The sequence below is a fragment of the Chelon labrosus genome (assembly GCF_963514085.1).
Source record: "Chelon labrosus genome assembly, chromosome: 4".
In the NCBI taxonomy this organism is placed as follows: Eukaryota; Metazoa; Chordata; class Actinopteri; order Mugiliformes; family Mugilidae; genus Chelon; species Chelon labrosus.
Genome location: NC_140340.1, coordinates 19318868 through 19341075, shown reverse-complemented (window position 1 = coordinate 19341075; position 22208 = coordinate 19318868). Strand labels below are relative to the sequence as shown.

At 40.5% G+C, this 22208-nt stretch overlaps 1 protein-coding gene across 1 annotated transcript; it reads right to left on the bottom strand.

The window, feature by feature from the left end:
* Positions 1–1238: 1238 nt before the first annotated feature.
* On the bottom strand, positions 1239–18083 carry lrrc38b (leucine rich repeat containing 38b; the record flags this gene model as incomplete). The annotated part of the gene is made up of 2 exons (XM_084542577.1): positions 1239–5133; positions 17456–18083. 2 exons carry the CDS (start codon positions 18081–18083, stop codon positions 4886–4888), a joined length of 876 nt encoding a protein of 291 aa, XP_084398703.1. The 3' UTR covers positions 1239–4885.
* Between the last annotated feature and the right edge of the window lie 4125 nt (positions 18084–22208).

Genomic DNA, 22208 nt, shown 5'->3' with positions numbered 1-22208 from the left:
CTTGATTATCCTTTCATCACATTGCGCAATTGGCTGAATGCACGCGGCTCTGAATGAAAGAGACCGTTCACGCTGGATGCTTGTTATGCAAGCGGATGGAATCTGTTTGTTTTTTTTTTTCCTCCCCTAAGTCTGTAATTTCTCTAACACCCTTTCCAAAAATAGTGCATCCATTTGCATACCTGCAGTGTGATAAGAGTGCTGCGTGAAATAACACACTGTACTGTGTTTACAGATGAGCCTAACTCATTTGCTGCTGTGACAAGACAAAATCTGTCAACTCCAGGAAATGAGAGGAAGAGATTCACAATTATTAGAGTCATTATTAACACCCTGCAGGAGGTAATGCTGCGCTAAGAATCACATCTCCAATCTTAACACATTTTCTGTTTTCAAGGCAGCAAAAAAAAAATAAATTAAACTCTCATATTCTTAAGGCAATTAAAGAAGTCTAACACATTTGCACTGAATATATAAATATATAAAAAAAAGTTTTTAAATACTCTCTGTTTAAGTGTGCTTCCAGAACAGATTCGTAAAGTGTGTTACGTCCCCCATTCAAGTCATTCTGGGTCACACACGTAAGCGCATTATAAGCACATTTTATTAGTAAATGACAAATCCTGCTTCACAATCAGTATTATTACTCTGGAATTTATTTACAAATACAGTCCGCAGGACAGAAAAAAAGGGATTTTATTCTTTTTTTTTACCAAACATCAATATACAGCTACACATATGGTCTGCTTGACAGCGTCTGTTGAACATTTGGAAACGCATTCAGCAGCAACAACGTCATCACACTCTCTTCCGTCACTTAATTTAGATTTGAGCCATCCTGACATTTATCTGACAAAACATAACATGGATTTTGGTATTTTAAGCAATATCAAGAAAAAAAAAACAAATACGAAAGCAGACATCACTGCTTTCCAGGGTGCGCAATGCCAGAAAATGATTTTGGGGACCGACAGTGTAAATAAATACTTCATTCTGAAAGGTGTAATAGAAAAATAGACATGATTCTGAACTTTATACTGTAGATAACTCAACAGTGCATGCTCTAATGTGCTGATATTGTTAATTAATAAAAGGAGAAAGAGAAAGGAAATTATCATGCTAACGTATGCTTCAAGATAACAACTAAGCTAACATAATAATCTGTTAATTTACAGTAACTACACAGTAGTTGGAAATTATAATATGTATAAAAACTCTCCCTCTGACTCACTGACTTAGGTCTGTGCCTTCAGATAGCAATGAAATGTTTCTATTTGTGTTCTGAATATGAGAATCCACTCCTCACATGTTAACAACTGGTAACATTTTTTTTATACTGTCACCATTTTCAAATGTCCCCTCCGAACTCTCCATTTGAACTTTATACTGTGGGCTCCCTCACTCTGGTTATGAGCAATGTTGCATTGTGACCAAACTGGCATAGGAAATGTGAGTATCAGGCTTCAAATATGAAATTCAGTGGCGATACTTATGCTACATCCCAAACAACACGGAAGTTGAGATTCTCCAGCTGCCTTCAGTGGAACGTCAGTCAAACTTGGAATGCCTCCAAACCTCCAGTTTAAAAGAAACTAAGTATTTTTAGCTGCACTTAATTGCTGACATTTCAATTGTGTGATGTCTCATCGCAAGCCAAAAAAATACCAGTTTGTCAGCTTTTAGTTTTTCTTCGGCTCTGAATAGGATGCAGCTTTAGAATGACGTCAAAATTTGACCGTTTCACTAAGTCCTGCCGTCAGCTGGTAAGCCTGTCAAGCTTTCATACTTGTGCTGCAGGTAACAGTGAGGATATGCTAAAAGACTGGCATAGAGTCTGTGTTTTCTTAAACTAATGCATGTACAAGATAAGACTAGTACGTTAGCCCCAGTATGATTGGACTGTATTACAAATATAATGAACTGTTTTAAGATAAAATAATTCATTCCATAGTGGGGGATGCTTACTGTAGAAAAACCCATCTAGATATGCTATGATTTACTGTCCGAACAGTAGGTTTCACTTTTACTGGAGAAAAGGATCCGAGAAAAAGTATCAAATTGGCAGGAATAGTAGCTATTTGGCTGCAGTTGCTAAAATGTTAGCTTCTGCAAAACCAGGATGATAGGGTGCTATCATTACTCTAAATTCTGGTACATCCTGGCTCCCAATGTTGTGATGAACCTGAACAGGTATGAACCTAAACTGGAAACTGAGAGCTTCTGTTTCATTTGCTCTGGCAGAACGTGTCCTTTAAAGTTGCTTTTTACCCAGGTAGGGTCCATCACGAGCTAAACAATTTAAAATGGGACAGGTTTCATGAGTCCAACCTGTATGTACATATGGAGTCTGTATAGACATCTTGCCTCTTCAAATACCACTTGGAATGTGAAAACACACACAAAAGAGGATTCAGAGTGATTCGTATTTGTGTATTAGTAGTAGTCTAGTTAGCATACATGCTAACATTAACAGCTCAAGTTAGACCAGATGAAATATAATCTGTTCCTTACATGTTTAGTGTTTTAGGTTTGTGAAAAAGACAGCATCTTCCGAACTATTGGGATATTCACTGTTGCTTATGTTTGAGAGCATGTGGAAGCATATGGAGAAATTCAAAGCTTGACAGCCCTGCTGATGCAGCCACAAATATATGACTGGGCAGTTCAGAGGAGGGCTTGAGTGAAAGGTCAGTTTATATTAATTTCCAATGGGCATCTGTTTTCAAAGTGACCCACATGATTTAAATGGTGGCAAATACACAACCTCCATTTAGTAGAAATATTACACCATGTTCATGACAACGCACATTAATGAACACATACTGCAACAATACAGGCTGGTACCAACGCACATTATGATGTGACACATCCTTTAAAAGAGTCTACTAAGATGATATTAGCTTCCTATGAATGTTTTGTGCTTTTATTGATGCCTGGATAAATGAAAAACAACAAAACAAATAAGGCCACATTTATGTTTTGTCATTTCTGCAAAATGTGCTTGAGAATGCTGCACATTGGGGGTTATGACTTGTTCTACAGAGACAGAGGCATTTGGAATTCCTTTATATCTTTTGTTAACCACACAGAGGCGATGGCTCTATTTGCTCATGGCTCTTTTTCTGTCCTCAGCTTGTTTGCATTTAGAGGCTTGACATTCTTTCTGCTTCATATCTCAATTTTGCTGAATTATTCATGCCTTACAAGAATGTGAGAAGAAAGGAAATATACCTTAACATTGGAGGGAGGGAACAAAAAGTCCAGTTTTGTGCACCCAAAATCCTAATCATGGAGGATTTAAATACACAGAAGGTGAATAACAGGCACCCATAATATCCAGGGCACTGTTTTATTAAATTTAGAACATACTGTACCCTCGTTTAAATGCAGTATACAGTTGACTCAGTTCGTTTTGTTATGAGACTTTTTCCGGATATCCAATCAGCAGCTTTACCACAACATATGAAGGACAATAATAATCTGACGGACATCTTAAAGACAATAAAACACATCTTATTCATTCCTCCAGAAGCTTGCTTGCCGCCCTCATGCAGTAAATAACTATTTCTGAAGTGACCTTTCTGTTAAAGGCTAAAGACTGCCATGTATGAAGCCAAGTAAGACAGATGCTTCAGTCAGACCAGAAGAAAATTTAAATCTTTGGAGAGCGTAACTATTCGAGTACAACGTTTGTATACAGAGTGTGATTTGGCTTCTATTTTGGAGCTATTCCTATATCAATACGCAACACAGCCTCTACAACAAAGTCCTTATCTCTCCTCCACCTAAACCTAATCTTTGGCAGATGAGGACAGTATCAGTCTACACGATGTAATTAGGGGCTTGCCAAAATTAGGTTCACCGTTTAAAGTGCATTATTTGACACAATAAATTCTACACAGATTCTAGTTTAACATTGTAGTTGCCATAATTTTCAAGATTATAGTGTTATAAATTTCCTTCTAGACAGTTCACAGTTATCAATCTAAGGAACATACAGTGTATCCTCTTCTATGTTTGTTTCACTGTACGTGATTTTCTTTTCTACATAAATTTGTGATTATATGATGATTATACTGCTGAAAGAATGTGTAGACCCGATGGAAACTCCTCCTGCCTGCAGTGCATCATTATTCAAATCCTTCTTGTTCAATTGACATCCTTGCTATTGCCTAATTGACCACGCAGAAGGAGCAACAGTATTTGCCTTCTTCAGTGCTTGTGAACAATGTTTTAATGTTAGTACGTGAGGCTGTCTAAAGGAGACACTGTAAATGGCAGGATATGCGGGCATATCATTTTACAGGCAGTTAAATACTGAGGTCATTGACTGGTATGACATCCTTTTTTTGATGGGATCAACATTAAGCATTTTGCCCTACACACATAAAGCTTCAATGAAAGTCATCCAATAGGTCAACACTAACTCTGATGTCACTTTACAGGATTTTCAGATTCCAGAGTCCAATGTCCAACATGAGTAGATGTCAGTAGGTTTTTGGTTTTTCTAAGACTAAACGCGACACCTCTTTTTTTTTTTTTTTGTTTTGTTTGTTTTTCTATTACAAAGCTGCTGGCCTCGGTATATTTGTGAATGCCAACAACATTGAGCCACGACTCAGTGGCCATAAATGATGGCCGCAGGCTCTCACAGCCAAAAATATAACAGCATTTTGCGAGTGGAGCAGCACCCTCACTAACCTTTAACGGGACTCCTTCCTTGGGAACGTCTTTTATTACCATATTTGTGATGTCCATGTGCAAAGAATACAACTGCAACCGTAACCAAGGCAAGATCCTACCGGTAGTCCTGGACCTGCCTTCAGTGTCCTCTCATTGTTTGAGGTACCATGAACCCACACAGGCCCTTCAAAGTAAATCCTTCTCACTCCTCACTCTCCTCCTCGTCCCCCTTGGTGCCTTTGCTCCAGCGCTGGAAGCAATGAACAGTTGAAGCCAGGAAGAAGCTGGTCATGATGGCCACCACAGACACTGAGATGCCAGAGAAAATGATGATGAGTAGGTCTGTTAGAGTCAGGGTGGCCTGGCATTCACGGAAGCTGTCCTTCGAGAGCTGGCTCAGGGATACACGTCTGCCATCCATAGGGAGGGAGCACTCCATGCCGTCCACGCCTGAATCAAGGAAATAAGATTGGACAAATTCATTTGTCATGCTGAACCTACGCTGCAGTGAATAATGTTATAAATATGGATTTCTAGACAGATTTATTCACATGGCAGCCTTTCAGAAATGACATCATACAGAGGAACAACAGACGGGAAAGCTACGTCTTAACACTGAGCAGTATACATGCTGCAACAACTGTTTCACAGATTCCCCAAAGGTTTAAAATGAACGGTGATGCACATTTGCCCTTGAGATCCACAGATCATGCAGCCCACACCTGCTCATAGGAGTAAACATGATCAGGGAAAAGTAGAGTGCTGTGTTTGTATGGAGCATTTTAACTCTGATAGTGAATCAATTCAGCAGGGTAATGCACTTTCTTCCAAAGAGCGGGAGTTGATTTAATAACTGTAGGGTCGATCAAGACTTATGAGCTGAAGTTGCACTGAGTATACAGTACACCCACCCACAGCATGACTGTAGGTTCACTCTTGGAATACAGCTGAAATACTGTGACGCAGGGTAATACTGTATACTTGTGTACTGTGAGAGAAGCTTTATTTTTGTCTTATTGTCTTGTACTGCAGTGGACGTAGCCCTGGGTGCGTGCCTGGTTTTTTTGTGTCTGACTGTGTGAAGATTTTGCAGTCATCCAGGTCATGGTATATCCAAAAACAAAGCTAAAAGAAAGTCCTGCTGCCTTTGTTTTAGCTTTGGATAAGACTAATGTCTGTGTCTTCCTCATAAATGGCACAGAGAACAAAATAAACATCCATTTAACATCATTCATTTCAAGATGAAGGCATGATAAATCGGCGAGTGCGGCCCTCTGCTGGGTCTCAGTCACTCTCTCGTAGATTTTTGTTCGGACATTATTTAAATGGAAAAGGCCAGGGGCAGTGGCTTATTGGATTTCAAGGATACAAGTCCTGTGGTGAGTCTCCTCTTCCAACTCATGATTACAAATGAGATCAACACTGGGTCATCAGGGTCAGTTTAAACATGCTGAAGACTGGCCACTGATCCTACCACTGAAAATGATCTCCACCTTCACATTTGCACAGAGCCAATATTATTTTACTGACACACTTGTCAACCTTGGAGTTCATTTAATTTGATACCACTACTGGTTAGACACTTGCTGTGCTGTGCCGAGGCATCATGTCTCACACCTGCCAGGCAAAATATTGTATCAGCAAGCAAGTTCATATTGGTAATATGAAAAAGTAGACATATTGATGCAGTGTTAGCTTACAGGTGGGTTGAGATGAAGCCTTGCAATGTGGGTGGTTACTTTCTGATACTGATACTGTACATGCAAATTCACACACTTCTCTGTTCTGGGTCTATGCTCAAGAGTCAGCACTATCGGCAGCATGCTTTATCACAACAGAATAGCCTCTTATATGATTGTCTGCAGTTGTGATCATGCAATAAATGACCTTAATTTTGAACCAGATTCACATTTTCTATTATTATTAATGTTACAGCAATGTGTATTATAAAACTATACTGTAAACTAAAGTAACAATGAAATAATGTGATTTTGTAACATGTAAATCTTGTTGTAAATGTATAAATGGCATTTAAGAGTTTTAAATGGCAGTGGAAAAAAAATCAGGGAAATTACTGATGGCATGGAACTGGTTTCCCTGAATCGCCGACTGACTTGCTACAGTATTAATTAGGTTTGTAATTGAACTCTTTAGGAGCTTGATAAACCGTAGTAACAGCGATCCCTTAATCGCTTACGATACAGATTCTCACATTTCGTCTACCATTCAGTTAGTAGAGAACAAAAGAGATTACGCAGCCAGAATTACAGGACAGAAGGACAGAGACGCTTGATTTCTTATTGTTGTTTTAAATCCACTTGTCACGTTGTTTGAGTCTTTGAAACGAATTTGCCTATACTGTGGACTTACATCTCTGGTTGCATTCTGTGTGACCTGAAAGCCTCCACAAGAAACTATTGAGTATTTTTCAGTGGCAATATGCATGCAGACGTCGCTCAGAAAATGTTTTGCAAAACTTACATTTAATACCAGCAGCTAGTGCAGCTGTTTTATTAATATCTTTATCATAGTTTCTGGACAATTATGGATGTCGTGGGAACAGATAAATTAGCCAAAATTCGGTTACACATGCAAAATGTTGTCTTTTTAGGGGATTTGTTGCCAAAGTAACAGACAAGAATATTATCTACAGTACTACAATAATCATATCACTGATGTATGTAACTTGTGATGCATATTTTTGCCTCTTTTCTGGGGCTGTGCATTTCCCCCAATAAACGCAGACAATAGCCAGGCTTGCAAGAACGACCAAAGAAGTGCATAGTAGACAAGTTCTGCAGAAAACTCAAACAACCTTGAGTCAGTGAGTCACAAGCAAACCCAGCAAAAAGAAAGATGATCCAAACTGACAAGGAGCCAATACCAGCCATCCTGTTCCAAGCACAACAGTTCCTGGCATGATTAATTCCAAGACATGTCTACCGTATGCTTGAAATCAGAGGTCAAAACTAATTCATACTCCACTGCATGTGAGGAAGAAAACGTCTCATTCAGCTCGTCTGGAGTGACATGCAAGCCTGCTGAAAAGGCCTTTTTGATCTGCTGGCTTTACAAAGCACACAATGCATTTAGAGATTGTTAATCCCTCGCTGACAAATATGATCTGAAAATGTTTTGTTGAGGTTTTGTGCTTTAAAAAAAAATCCAATGTTCTAAGAACTGCATTGCATAACTAGCCACATGGCTCACACTTTGATGTTTCCAAATTGCAGCTTGTCTCAGCTGGACCTCTGGAAGAGGGTTGTTGTTCTTTTTAACATTTCTAACTTCTCGCCTCGTATTTTTGTGAATTAAAGCGATGGACTTAAGGTTTTCTACAGAAGCCGAGGCTGACATTCTCTCAGAATATGTAAGGTTGTGAAATTAGATTTTTTTTAATCACCAATGTTGCATTTTAGCTTGATTTTGGACAAAATAAATCTCTCCAATAAATGTCTGAACTGGGCTGTTAAATGACTAAACATACGTTTCAGAGAAATGTTAGAAATATGCAATAATAATATCTGTTTAATAAAGCATAAACAGACCTTTTTGTAAGTTACTGTTCAAAAGCAGTTTGATTGTAAATTCACCTTTTATGTCACTGCCCCATGCAACGCTACTTAAACTTGAAACAAAGCTGAAAATCCAATATACTGGAGACCCTGTCATTTTTGTTTGTGTCTGAGATAAATGGATCAGATTTGTATTTGCAATGCACATACCGCACGTCAAATAACTCATCACCTCAGAGACTTAGCCGTTGCCTTGTGAGGCTCGGTCTGGTCCTGTCTGTTCTAGATGCTTAATAACATCTGAGACTAAAATTATCCCAGTGAACACATGGCCCCTGCAGGAGTTACAGCATTATCACATTTATCAAAACAGATCCAGCGAAAAGGCCAGTGGTGGACAGCAACCACAAATGCTTGCTTCATTTTCCTAGAATTTCAATTTCTGTTTGACGATTTTCATATGTATATACAAGCATATCATATGTACACCAATAACAGACCATTACTTTTGTCCAAGCATGCCATACACGTTGTGTTTCTGGAATGTATACCACAATATCTATATATCTGCTAATTTATCGCAACAGAAATGTGCAATGTGTTTAAAACAAAACATGCGGTTTGCAACACCATTTGGCTTTCCAGTGAGGCCATGTCACCGCAGTTAAGGCATAAAATTACACAATAGACAACACAGACTTACACTGCCTGACAAACAGGGGAATTACTGAACAGCTGGGCTGTTTGGCAAAAGTGGAAATCTTCTGGAACAAACATGTAATGGTTTCACAACATTACAGGCCGTCTGTGACAGAGAATACCCCGCCTTTTAGTTATGCAGACTCATATTACAGATAGATTACACAAACTGAAACCTGAGTTTGATATTTTCACAGTTAACTGTTGACTATGAGCTTTTTTGCTGACCATAAAAATACTACCAGAATGCTAGCACTGCTGTAAAGTCCATGTGAAAAGTAAAGTCTTTAAGCTTTGTTGGTATGCCTCACTTGTTAACACCTCATGTAACCTACATGTAAAACAAATGAGTAGTTAGAAGACTTCTGTTTCTGTTTATCCACTGTGACTACACTACTGTCATGGAACAATGCCTGAAAATACAGCCACATCTAAGAAAGAGGTTGTTCCATTCTCTACACGCCTGGCAAATGCAGAACTACTATAATGAATAGCTGCAAGCCACTGTTTCATAACATCGCTAGGTAGCTAGCTAGATAAATAAATTCAGATGTATCTATTTAAAAAATTGCAGCTGCTTTTAACTATTCTAGCCAGTTAGAAATTAGTTATAGGCCTATGCATCATGCTATGCTGTGACTTGGCATAAACTAGCAGCCAAACGGGATTAAAACGGCAGGGTAATGTTAGCTTGCTAAAAAAAATAATTGTCTTGAAACAAGCTCCAGTTTTAGAATTTGAACGTGTAATCAGAGGCCACGAAGTGCAGTGTGGTTAACTAGCTAACTGGACTTACCATTTTCTGGCACAATGAGGCTAGCTCACTTCTAACCGGGGTACATCAACATGGTGAATTCAATGACTGTATTGTGTTAACTCCATAAACTCTAATCAAACTCGGTCAACAGCCGCATACTGACCAATCAGATCACAGGAGACATGGAACTACAGGATCCTGACAGGGACAAAAATCTTGACGATAAAGTGACCAATGTTAAAAATTACGTCGATCAGCCGCAACATTAAAACTACCAACAGGAGAAGTAAATAACATTGACCATCTTGTGACAATTCAGTGTTCTGCTGGGAAACTTTTGTATTCACGTGGATGTTACTTAGACATGTACCACCCACCTAGACCAGACCAGACCAGACACGCCTAGGGTTGTCAACTGTCCCTTGGAAAACGTAATCGTCCCGTATTTACAAGGTACGCGTCCCGTATTGAGCCGAAACGGAACGTACGTTGTCCCGTATTACCGTGAAAATCAAAAATAGTGTGTAAAATGTCAATGGATTTAATGAACAACAGGGCGCTTTATATGAACATTTACGGTAACGGGCAGTCTCCTGCTCTGTGACCAATGAGCTGACTCATTTCATTAGTTGAGGTAGCCTACTGTGATTTGCGAATCTTGTATTAAAAATAAATTGTTGAATTGTTTTGAATTGAAATTGTTTTCCATGTGTTCATATCACTCAAAAATATACATCTAGTTCAATTCAGGTTCGAATCAAATAGTTAAAAAATCGTTTCACACACGCATATAGGGCTAAAAAAATTCACCACACCGGGAAGGGTGAACGCAATCGAGTCGGCTGGCCCTGCCAATGAGGTGTCCCTTATTTATTTTTCAGGGAGTTGGCAACCCTAGGCACCCCCAGCCCATAGCAATTATTAGCATAGCTGCCATCCCCAACAGGATGCGGCCTGATACAGGCACACACACAAAAATGGTTTAGGAACAACTCAACAAACATGGAAAACAGCACAAGGTGTTGACCTGGCCTCCAAATTCACTAGATCCCAAACTGATCATCAAGTATCTGTGGGATGATCCACAGAGGTCCCTCCCCTCAACCCATAGGACCCAAAGACCCCCACTAACAACATTCTGTTCCCAGATACAACAGGACACCCTCAGAAGGCCCATGTCCATTCTCTGATGAGTCACAACTGTTTTAGAGGCACAAGGGAGACCTACACGATATTAGGAAGGTGGTCATAATGTTATGCCTGATCGGTGTAAAAAGATATTGTAATTGGTCAGTAATTTTATTTTGCTGTTCCAGGCTTTCTGTGAGTTCCTATTATACATTTTAATAACACCAAGATGTTCTCAACATGGATTTGGGACAGAGAGCGTGTTTTTTTCACTTTGATTTATTTGTGCAGCTAACAAAACAAAGCCGTCTAAAAAAAAATAATCCAAACACTGTTAAATATTTCCATGAGTGTAAAACTGTAACACAGACAGGCCTAATTAGACACGCTTTTTCGTTTTTCATCAGTTCTACTATCCTTTCTGCTTTTGCAGAAGAATCAATCCGTACATCATATATTTGTAATGGTTTGCTCACCGTGCTGACCATTGCTCTAATTTGACCAAATTAACTCTTTACTTATATCTTTACATCTTGTTTACATTTCACCCAGTGGAACCTCTTTGTTGTTGGAGTAACCATATCTTGTATCACTATTTTTGGTAATATCATATCAGCTGTCCTCATAAATAGCTGTTCCTCTTTTACATGGCCATTATAATAGCTGAATTAGTAAACCCAGAGTTAACAGAGGCAGTTGAAAAACTGTCTTGTAACAGTGGGTATCCGAGACAGACAATGTTAGGCTCAGTGAAAGCCAGACAACCCCAAGAGAGCTTGAGCTCACCGCATGGCACAGGCCACTGTGATGAGGGTGCCATTTCACTTTTAATAAAAGTGAAACCTAACCTTAATATTTAATATAACTTAATATATACCTAATTTATTCAATATTATTCCGTTTAGCATTGATGTATCTAGAACTGCAGTTGCAGACTGGAGTCTTTGTGATTTGATGCCCGCAATTAAATATATTATTTCAAATGCAGGGTGAGAATATGCTTTCATATATCTTGCCTGGAGGAAAATATCCGTTATGAAATGGGCACCTATCCACCAAAACTTTAAATGGGATTTGAATTATTTATATTACTTTGTTACTGTGAGAAAAAAAGAGTATTCCTATAGGCTTATATTATATCAGACCATTTTTTAATGAACCCTGTACAGGAAGTCATTATTAGCGCTGTAAATGTGTGCTGACGCAGTACAATTTTCAGAGTTCATAAATGACCCCCAACAAGTGACAATGTCAATGCCACTACTGTAAAATGATATAACACAAATCATGGCCTTACACCACCAGGTGTATCGGCCCACACATTACATTCCAGGCGAGGACAGTTGATGGATTACATTCAGGATTACAGCCCGTCGACAGGACAGGCTATCTCCTTACTCAGCCGTGATTGATCTACCTAGGTGTGTCAGACTGATATGGAAGGATTGTTTCACCTCCCTCTCTTAACGCCACAGTGTCTGTCCAGATTGATCTCTGCACTAAAGGCAGCTAAGGCAAGATTATCACAATAGTACATCTGCAAACTCAGGACTTTGCCCCTAAATGACTTGTATCTGAGCACTCCTCTGAAATGTTGCAGACAATGACACGAAACTGCTTCCTGCTTTATTAAACAGGACAGAAAAAAAAATGATTGCAGAGGAATTGGAGGATTATTCCGTTGCAATCAAATGAAAGAGTCTGCAGGAAATCTGAAAGAAAAATAGTGACATATTCATGCAGGGGCAAGAGTGAGGGCTAGAGAGGAACAGAGTGGAGAATGTGTGAAATGAATGCACAAGATGACACGCATTCATGTGACAGTGGGGGCGAGGGTGAATCATTCAGAAGGGGATTCCTTCTGTGTGGAGAATCACCAACATCATTGTACCGTGGGCATATTCAAAATGTCTCACCACAAAAGCACAAATTCCCAAATACAAGAGATGATTAAAATGCACGTATAAGCAGATTTCTTTTCAATTTTTCATCAGATTCAAAAGCAGTCTGTGTGCTGTCGTAATTCATCATGATAAAACAGCTAAATGTGCAGGTTTTAGTGATTTATGCTTTGCAGTCGGCCGCACAGAGGAACACTGGAAAATATCCATCATGCTGCACGCTACCAGTGAAATAATGCTTTTGGCTTTTCACCTTTTATTTCTGACACTGCCAGATTATCCCTCGCTGCTCCTGTACGTGCAGCAGCTGATGCTATCACACTTTGTAATTCTGTCCACCTTTTCACTCTCAGCTCTCCCTTGCCAGCGCTCTCTTTCTCTCTCACAACCCAACTTTAAATAAACATTAAATTAGGCCAAGATAAAACAAGCTGTCAGCCTGTGTTAATGGAACAGATATTTTCTCATCGCATACCCATGGGTAGGAAAGATAGGAGGCGATGTCATGCAGAGCGGAGCGGCATCGTGTGTGCTGTGCCGTGCCGGTCAGCGGCATCATATTTTCAGAGCTGTTTATGCTGCGTGGTAGCGGGTCTCGAAGGAGCAATTCGTCAGGCTGTGAAGGAAAATTCTGACTTCAACCATGTCATATGAACTGCTAGTTTGTAGTGAAACTGTTCAGGTCATGGCTAGTGTTGATAGCAGCGCCATGATGGGTCTCAGCTTCAATCTCCCGTCTCCCATGAGAGTTGGCCTGCCCTGCCCTGTAGGCAGCTCTAGCTCCAATTACCCTGGCCAATGTGCCATAGAACTGTGTCACTCTGAATTATAGATGGCCTTTGTTCATCCTTAACCCAAGAGCACTGGAGACAGCAGTGGATCATGTTTACACTCATCCTTCCATTGAAAGATTCATGAACCTGATTGGTAGATAAAAAACTTTTTAACTGTACCAAAAACAAACAGAAGGATGCACAGTACTGATCAATAACAATCATTTGTCTCCAGGGCTGCATCTAAGAGGCGAAACGCAGACATAAGCCCACCCAAAAAAAGAGTTAAGTTTTAACATCTTTGAACCACACATCATTCTGACCTGCAGTAATCAAAGTTATGCAAACAGCAAAGTGTGCTGCATTGTGAACTTCACATCGCATGGGAAATCAAGAAGTGAAAAATGAAATGGGAATTGGGTTTACAGCATGGGCTCTGCAGCTGCTACATTATGCAGGTCTTCACAGAGGAAGCCATAAATATCTTGGGAGGACTTCTACAATAGCCGTACGGTTTCGTTTTATTTACAGTTTTTAAATGAGCTCAGGACTCTGTTCAGCCGCTCTGGCTGTGCAACATTATACGATTTTCTTCACGAGAGTAATTTCTATTTTTTTTTTTAAATATTTATTACATTTACTTACAGTTTGTGTTTTTTACATTTTCCATTATTCATTGCCATTCTTTGTGCATTTTAGAACAGCAATGTAAAACTCCACACTCATGTACAAAGCCCCACTAATCCCAAAAGTTTATTGTGCTAGAAATGTTCTGCTCTCTCAAATGCTCATGGGAAAATGAGATTTTGTTTGGGTAGTGCAAGAGTTCCCGAATAGCTTCTGGAGGTCCGTGCAGTCGTTTTGCACTTTTAAAGTTTTGTGCTTAAAGTTTGTTGAGGCTGTTCTAACTGCTCATGTTGTTTTTTTTTTTTTTACTGTAGCCGTATGTTCTGTCTCACTTGTCTCCCCTGTCGTCTCCGAATCATCTCGTGGCTTATCAGGTGTGGTTGCAGCCCTTTTAGACGTGGTTAGAGCAGAATAAGACTCGAAACTATATTGTGGTAGTGCCGACATCACCAAAAGGTACCAGAAGCCTTCGAATGGGAGCCGTTAGTATTAAAGCGTTTATGGAAACATTGCTGTCACAGGGATGTAATAAAAGTTTGCAGATAGTTTCCTTAGCTGTATCAATACAGTACCACGTGACATGTATTGCAGTTTCACCACCGTGACCTTCGATAAAACTGGTTGAATAATGCAACCAATCTGTCTTTTAGAACAGTGCGTTTTAGACATGTGTAGAACTGGGTCGAAGAGACCATCTGTGATAGCTCTAACCTTTATGTTTCAATATCATTTAAGCTCTTGGTTTAAAATTCCCCAAATTTTTGAAAGTGCATGACTGACTTATTGCTTGATGAAACACCCCCACACGTATGAAAAGAGGACGCTAAAGTACAATTTAAAGTGTAATTTGTGACTCTAGTTGATTTTTCTCTGCGCTGAATGAGCTACTAAGTCGGAACGCCCACGCTGACGCAGTTGTTAGTGCTGATACATATTGAAAAGCTTGTCAAGTCAAACTCATTCACTAATGAGTGTCCATCTGTTATTGTCTAACCACTTCCAATACAGCATCCCAGAGAATAGGTCATTGCATTCTTCCGCGATCGAGAGCTCAGTCATTACGTTAATTAGGCCTGGCAGTATGGCGGCATGTCCGAACCAGCCGTGTTGGTGAATCCAGTCACTATAAGCCTCCCTGCTGCTTTGCCTCCCACAGAGATGATGCTAGACGAATTCTTACTGTAAATGTTTTTGCTAACTGTTTCTCAGACTTGTTCGGTTAGACATATGCATTACATTCCACTGTAAACAATATTTGCTAATTGTGTTACACTTTTGGCGGTGTTTCACGGCGACCAGGCATCATTTTTTTTTTACATCCTCCATGGACAGTTTGGAAAGTTTAAAACATTTATGACATTTTGACGTGATGCTTTCTGCATATACCATGTGACAAATAAAGTTTTCTGAATCTAAATCTGAATCTTAGCAGAGACCAAAAATAATGAAAAATAATTATTAATTATTATATACTGACATGATATTTGTCATCCAGCCTTTTTGTGTGTGTTTTGTGTGTTTGGTCGAACCACATGGACTTATCTCTTGGGTCATAAACCAAACACTCACTGATGGGGATGTAAGAGCGACATATGAGGTGAGATACGCATTACTAACTCAATTTCAGAGTGTGTATACTCCAGGGCCAGTTGGCAGCCATGCAGCTTGGCTAGGCCCTTGGCTTCTTCTCTGTTGTAGATGTCTGTCTGGCCAGCGCTGCTAATGCAATCCATTATGCCTGGGAGTTGACAACACTTAGAACCTGTGATTAATGCATTTGCAGTCTCTTGCTTGAGGGAGTTAGGTATTCCTGCCAGTTTATCAACTTCCTCACAGGCCCAAACTTGTCTGAATTTGGGGCGAATGAAAAAAAGAACGGAAGAGAAAGCGAGAGCAGGATCAAACGCATGGTACAGTGTGGCCTAAATGTATAAAAGGAGTGTGCTTTTGTGTTGTCAGCAGTTTGCAACAGCAAACTGTTTTGGAGAAGGTTCAAGCTTCTGCAAGTCAGCTCTCTATTAGATTTTAATTGTATCTCACAACAAGAAAATGCCTTCATATAATATATAGCCTAATAACAATATGACATATTATGGTATCTGTATGTCTGACATTTTCATGGTTGTTCTTAGCTGTGCATATATAGGTCAACATTTCACAGCCTAATTAATCCTGCACAGTGACACAACTATACATCTTTGTACATCCCATACCTGAACATTACCATTTCTAAACCAAGCTCCATTCAAGCAAAAATTTGCAGAACAGATCCAGAACAAAAGACTCTGATCTAAATATGATAACAGCCCCAGATGCAAGTCATGTGCGGCCGAACTGTCAGATCTGTTTATTTTTGCTTCTGTGCACCATCCCGCTCTTATGAGATAACTGCTGTCTGTGTCCTTTGTGAGGACGTTAATAGTAAACATGCGTGTCTTTGACCTTCAGTGAGAGCATTTTTCAGTCGATGTGAGCAAAACATATTTATGCTGATATTTATCTAAGAAAAAGTAGCTACCGACAAGTGTTCGAGATACTGTGTATACTAAACCAAATGATATTAATGCAGGTCCGAACCAATTTCAGTGCTTTCTCTTTTATCTGGGATACATCTTGCAACCTTCCTTTAGAATCCATTACCTTTGACTGTTGAAACCTATCCACTCCGTGTAAGCAGATCCTTACCCACAGTATAATGCCTCTAAAGGGACACGTTGACCCCCTTTGTCTTGTTTTGTTCCTCAGATAAGCATGCACACATTGAGATCGCCTGGCAAACCCACCAAAACTTCAGCCCTGTTATCTAACTCAGCCCTCCAGGCTAAATCACAGTGGTAGACGGAGTGTGTAGTGTGAGTCTAAAAATTCACATGGATAGAGCAATAAACACGGGAACCGCAGAAAGGGCTAGATTTCCATTGGTGGTGTAGGAAAAGGACAAAGGCAGTGTTGCTGAATTACACCAAATGGTAAGTACTAGCACAGGATGGAGGTCAATGCATGGTTAGCATGCAAATGTGGAACCAGAAGAAATGAAAGTCAAATTCTTGAATTCTCTTTCCATATTGGATGTTGCATTTTGAGTCTTTTGTCATATTTTGAATTGATAAATAAAGCATCCTTGTACTTTTCACTTTCAACACAAGTGTTATTGTCTCATTTTACACACTCACACATTATAAGCTATGTGGGTGGAGAAAGAAACGGACAAAATTAGAACAAGGGAGAGGGAGGGGGTTTCCTCTCCTACAGGGAAAACAAAAAATAGACCAGTGAAGTGTTATGGCGATTGATTTGCCATAATACTTAATGTACTTAGATATGCTTTATTTGGGTTAAGCCCAGGGGGAGAAGATGGTTCTTGTTACTTACCATTTGGAAGCTTGTGACTGTTCTCCATCAGCCATGTGAACAGGCTGGCAAAATTGCAATTGCACACCCAAGGGTTGCCTTCTAGTCTCACCACCCGCAGGGAGGGCAACTGACTCAGTGCCCCCACCTTTAGGGTGGACAGTGCATTACGCTCCAGTTCGAGTTCTCTCAGAGAGGTGAGGCCCAGGAAAGCATCCTCGTTCACCATGCTCAGATATGGATTGTTTCCCAGTCGTAGTTTGATCAGGCTCCGGGACTCCCCGAAAGTCCCCTTGGGGATTTCAGTCAGATTGTTGCTGCCCAGGTCCAGGAAGACTAACCTGGAAGAGGTGCTGAGGGTTCCTGGTTCTATGTGGGACAGGGAGTTGTTCCGGAGGTCCAAGTAGACTAAGTCACTGTACAGAACCAGGAAGTCCGAAGGGATGCGGGGTATCCAGTTGTCAGCCAGCAAAAGCCTGCGCACATCCAAGGGGATCTCATTGGGTAGACGGGTCAACCCACGGCCGCTGCAGTCTACAGTGTGAGGATCTGGGCACAAGCAGGTTGTTGGGCAATTTTCCCCCCGGGTCCATATGACACAGGACAGCAAGATGAGGATAAGCTGAAGCCAGCAGACACATGGCAACATGGTCAAGGGGGTGGAATGAGTTAGGGGAGAAAGAGGCTTGAGGTAAGGACAAACAGGAGGGGGAGGGTGGGAGTCAAAACCAGGCGGGTGAGGGTCAGAGGGCAGAGGGAGGGGAGGGGGTGAATGAAGGGGGTGGAGGGGATCAATCCTCCTGGAGGAACATCCTGTCGTTATGGAGATGGATATCTGGAAGGGCAGCAGCGAAAACAGTTTTCCAGGAGATCATATAGCAAGCTGCTTAGATAGAATAGCAGCCTGAATGCTCTGAATGAGCAAAGAGAGGGGGATAGTAAGCAGTAGGTAGCAGGAGAGGAGGAAAGACTGAGCTTAACAGAGAGGGGAGGGTAGCTTAAATGAGGTAAACAGACACGAGCGAGCTGGAAGTGAAGAGAATTCGGGGGCACAGACAAGGGAGAGGGGGGTTGAGGAGGAGGCTCTGTCCGCCAGACTACCACACTGTTGATCTGGCGGCAGTGACAGACAAAGACGAGAAGGTCTCTGACACAAAAGGATATATGAAGCTGTGATTCAAGCATGACAAGCAAAGAATGACATCGTTGCATCCCTCCATTAGTCCGTGGTCTCTGTGTAGAAAAGCCTGACGGTCTGAAAAGAGAGAGAGAGAAGCTCACGGTACATCGCTCATGTGTGTGGTAAGCTTGTCCCCCCTCCCTTGTTATTATTCCCTCTCTATCTCCCAATGCCCTGCAACATGCTGTGGAAACACAGCACGGCTCAACGCTACGCTGTCCGGCACCGTGTCGAGGCTGTCTGAGAGAGAATCCAGAAGTCCAGGCAGGAGCCTCGGGTGGATGTTGATTGCAGTGCTGAGCTGCACACAGCCATGCCAATCCAACGTCTGCCTCTGAATCTACCACGGTTTATCTCATGCCCTCTCCCCTCTCCTTATTTCCAGAGGGGGGCGTGTCTGAACCACGCTGTCAACATGTGATGTCACTTCCTGGAGTGTGAAGAAATGATGATTGGTTGCATCTACAAAATCTTAAATATGTTAGTAGATGTCTCTGATGATTTGATTTAATGTGTATTCAGCAGTAAACCTGTTTTACAACATGTGACTGCAAAGCTTGTCCTTTTTCTGTGAATAAAATGGTTATTTTAAATATGTCCAAGTATATTTACTTATTTTGTTTCTACAGTGCTAATATTAACAGTTTTTGACTAGGGTTAAATACAAAAGAAATATGCTATTTATTTATCTCCTGTCCCCTTGTGTATTTCACAATTTTGGAGTGTTACATGGAGGTGGCATGAGCGTCAACACATGACGGAGAGAGGAGAATTAATTCAAAATGTGTTTCCATTTTCCTCCTATGCAATTAGACAAAGGTTGTTACAGAAGGATGGAAAATTAGAGAGAGAGATGAGAGTAGCGTGACATTTCAAATAAACAAAATCAGACACAAGAAACACTCTCGTCATGCATGGTAATTGTCTAATTCCGAGAAGATAACATGATCAGGATGCACAACACACAACACGTTTGCACAGATGTTCACAAGCACACACGCGAACGGAGATGAACCTCACAGGCACTTGGCAATAACATCCAACTCGGCTGATCACAGGTAACCTAGTAATCCTTGCTCGAGGCACACACCGAGGTGTGTGCAGCATCGCAATGTTGACTTTATGCCCCAGGGAAGCCTCTCTGTCATCAAAAAGGAGATCACAGTTAGCATGTAAGCTGAGAAACACTGAGCGCTTCAGTGGATTCAGGTGTTTACCTTCATCTAATTTGCGTCTCACTATGACAGATCCGTTCAGAGGCACTGCTGTTTTATGCAGAATATTGTTGCTGTTTTTTTGCTGTCTCTCAGACCATATTATTATATTTTGCCAAAAACAGCTTAGAGTTTAACGCAAAATTATTTCTATCATGAAAACCTTGAAAGTCTGCCTGTCCTCACTGGCTCTGCTGTGAAGATACCAAAGATGTCAGTGTATTTGTATATAGTATGTATCCTTAAGAAGCTGTGATTATGGACAAATACCATGGATAAATAGTGGATAAATCCAATGTATGGATAAAATATGATGATGGTGAACATGGTCCATACAATTAACCTTTCTTATTAAATCCACACCTGCCCGTCAGGCGTCACTTTCCACAATTTCCAGTCTGCCCTCGGTTCCTTGCCCAGCCATACACCCAAAGCTGCTTTCCCTGTGCATTCGAGCTCAAAATATGCCTTTTCCTTCTGCTTTCTTGTTGACCTAGTAACGCAGGATCAACTAGGTTTTATCGCACCTGTGCTGCCATCTGTGTCTGCTTTTGAATGTGAAGCAATCGTTCTCATCCTCAGTTCTGAGGAGAGCATTTGCCATGTGCTGTGGTTTACATGGACACTGGTATTCTAGTAATAAGCAGAATAATATCCACAAGCAGAAAATAAATAAATGCCTCATGCAACCGTCTCAGTCTGAACTGACTGGTCGGAACAGAGGGAATTTTTAGTTGGATTCAGAGGGGTGACGTAAACCTTATAAAATATTATTGCCTATATATAGCACAACAACCAGGGCTTGATCCTATTGTTTCTCTCTGGGTGGAACAAATTCTTTCTGTGACTGTCTGCCCCAGGTGTGGTAAACATCAGGTGCTGTGACGAGTTTCCAGGAAGCACAGAAACATTTAAGATTGAATCAATGTAGGCAGCAGAGCTAAAAAGGTGGATCTGTCTCGGTCCATCACCTTCTTCTATTGAATGAATTCAGTGTTCAGTGAATAACGGGTTATGCTCCGATTGAGGCTTTGCATTCAGTGATATCAGTGATATCAATCCATCTGAAGAAATGTGAATGTAGTGATTGTTTTCATATAAACTGACTTCTGAATGGTGGCCATGCAAAATGTACAGTACTGCTACTGGATTCATTTGTTCATGTTCTGTTGCTATTACAGTCCCTCCTTAGTGACTAATCCTTAGACTCATATTAGTCATTCATTTGTAGTAGAGTTTTTTTTAGTTTTTTTTTTTTTTATTAGCTCACAGCTGCAAGGGCACAACCACGGGAAAAGCTTTTCTCTGGAAAAAAAAAAGAAGGTACATATAAAACAGGATAACTCGTTTCCACTACCCTATTCCTGTCAGCTGATTAATTGCTAAGCAGCTCAGATGGAATGGACTTTGAGATAAAATGGAGATTGTTCACATTGAAATGCAGCTAGAGCACCGCTACTGCAGGATGTAATGGCCACTTTGTTAGTGAGGGCAGTCATGCAGATGTCCAATCCCCAAACATGATCCCCCCCGAGTCTCTTGAAAGCGATTTATCTGTGTGAAAAGCCCTGAAAATGTTTGTGTGGGGTTAGTAGACCTTTCACTCTACTGGCTATCTTGTCATCCATTCATATTATGGTTGCATTCATAATTAGTTTAGCTTAACTTTGCCCTTTATGAATTCCACTCCTACAGCTTTTTCTTCTTTGCTGTCTTCTTCTTCTTTCGGATTTATTGTGCTTGTATTTGCTCTTTGTTTATTAAACTTCTCATGCTTTCTATTTAGATATGATTAGTTATATTTTCATCAGCAGGCTAAAACTAGTTGTGACTCCATTAACCCTGTGCAGTATGGTTCATTAATATTCAGTTCAGCTTTAGAATAGTGACCAGTGTTAGTAGTTCTTATATAAACATCTATATTGTCTCAATATTTATTAGCTAACCAGATAGTGTGTACACTGTCTGGTTAGCTAATCTATAGCTATCTAGCTGTCTTTAGGGAGACGATTTAATGCAAAAAACAGTCTCTATCTAAACAAGCTGCTTGGTATGCTGATTATTCACTCTGCTTCTATTACTTTTCCCATCACCACGATGAAGTCTGACTTCATCTTTCTACATTGGCACTGAACATAAATATAGTCCATTATCTGCCTAAACAATTCATTTTTCTCAATAAGGCAGTCTTAAATTGATTGAATCAGTAAATAAAGCCATTTCCCCAGTGTGCAGCACGTACTGCTGAAATGACTAAAAGCCTTGTCACTTAAAATATTGTGCGCCATGTGAAGTGTGGCGTTTCCTGTTTAAGAGTGATTTATTCTTCCCTTGTGCGTCTTTATTATCACATCTGTCTGCCTTTGGGAGAGGTTTTCAC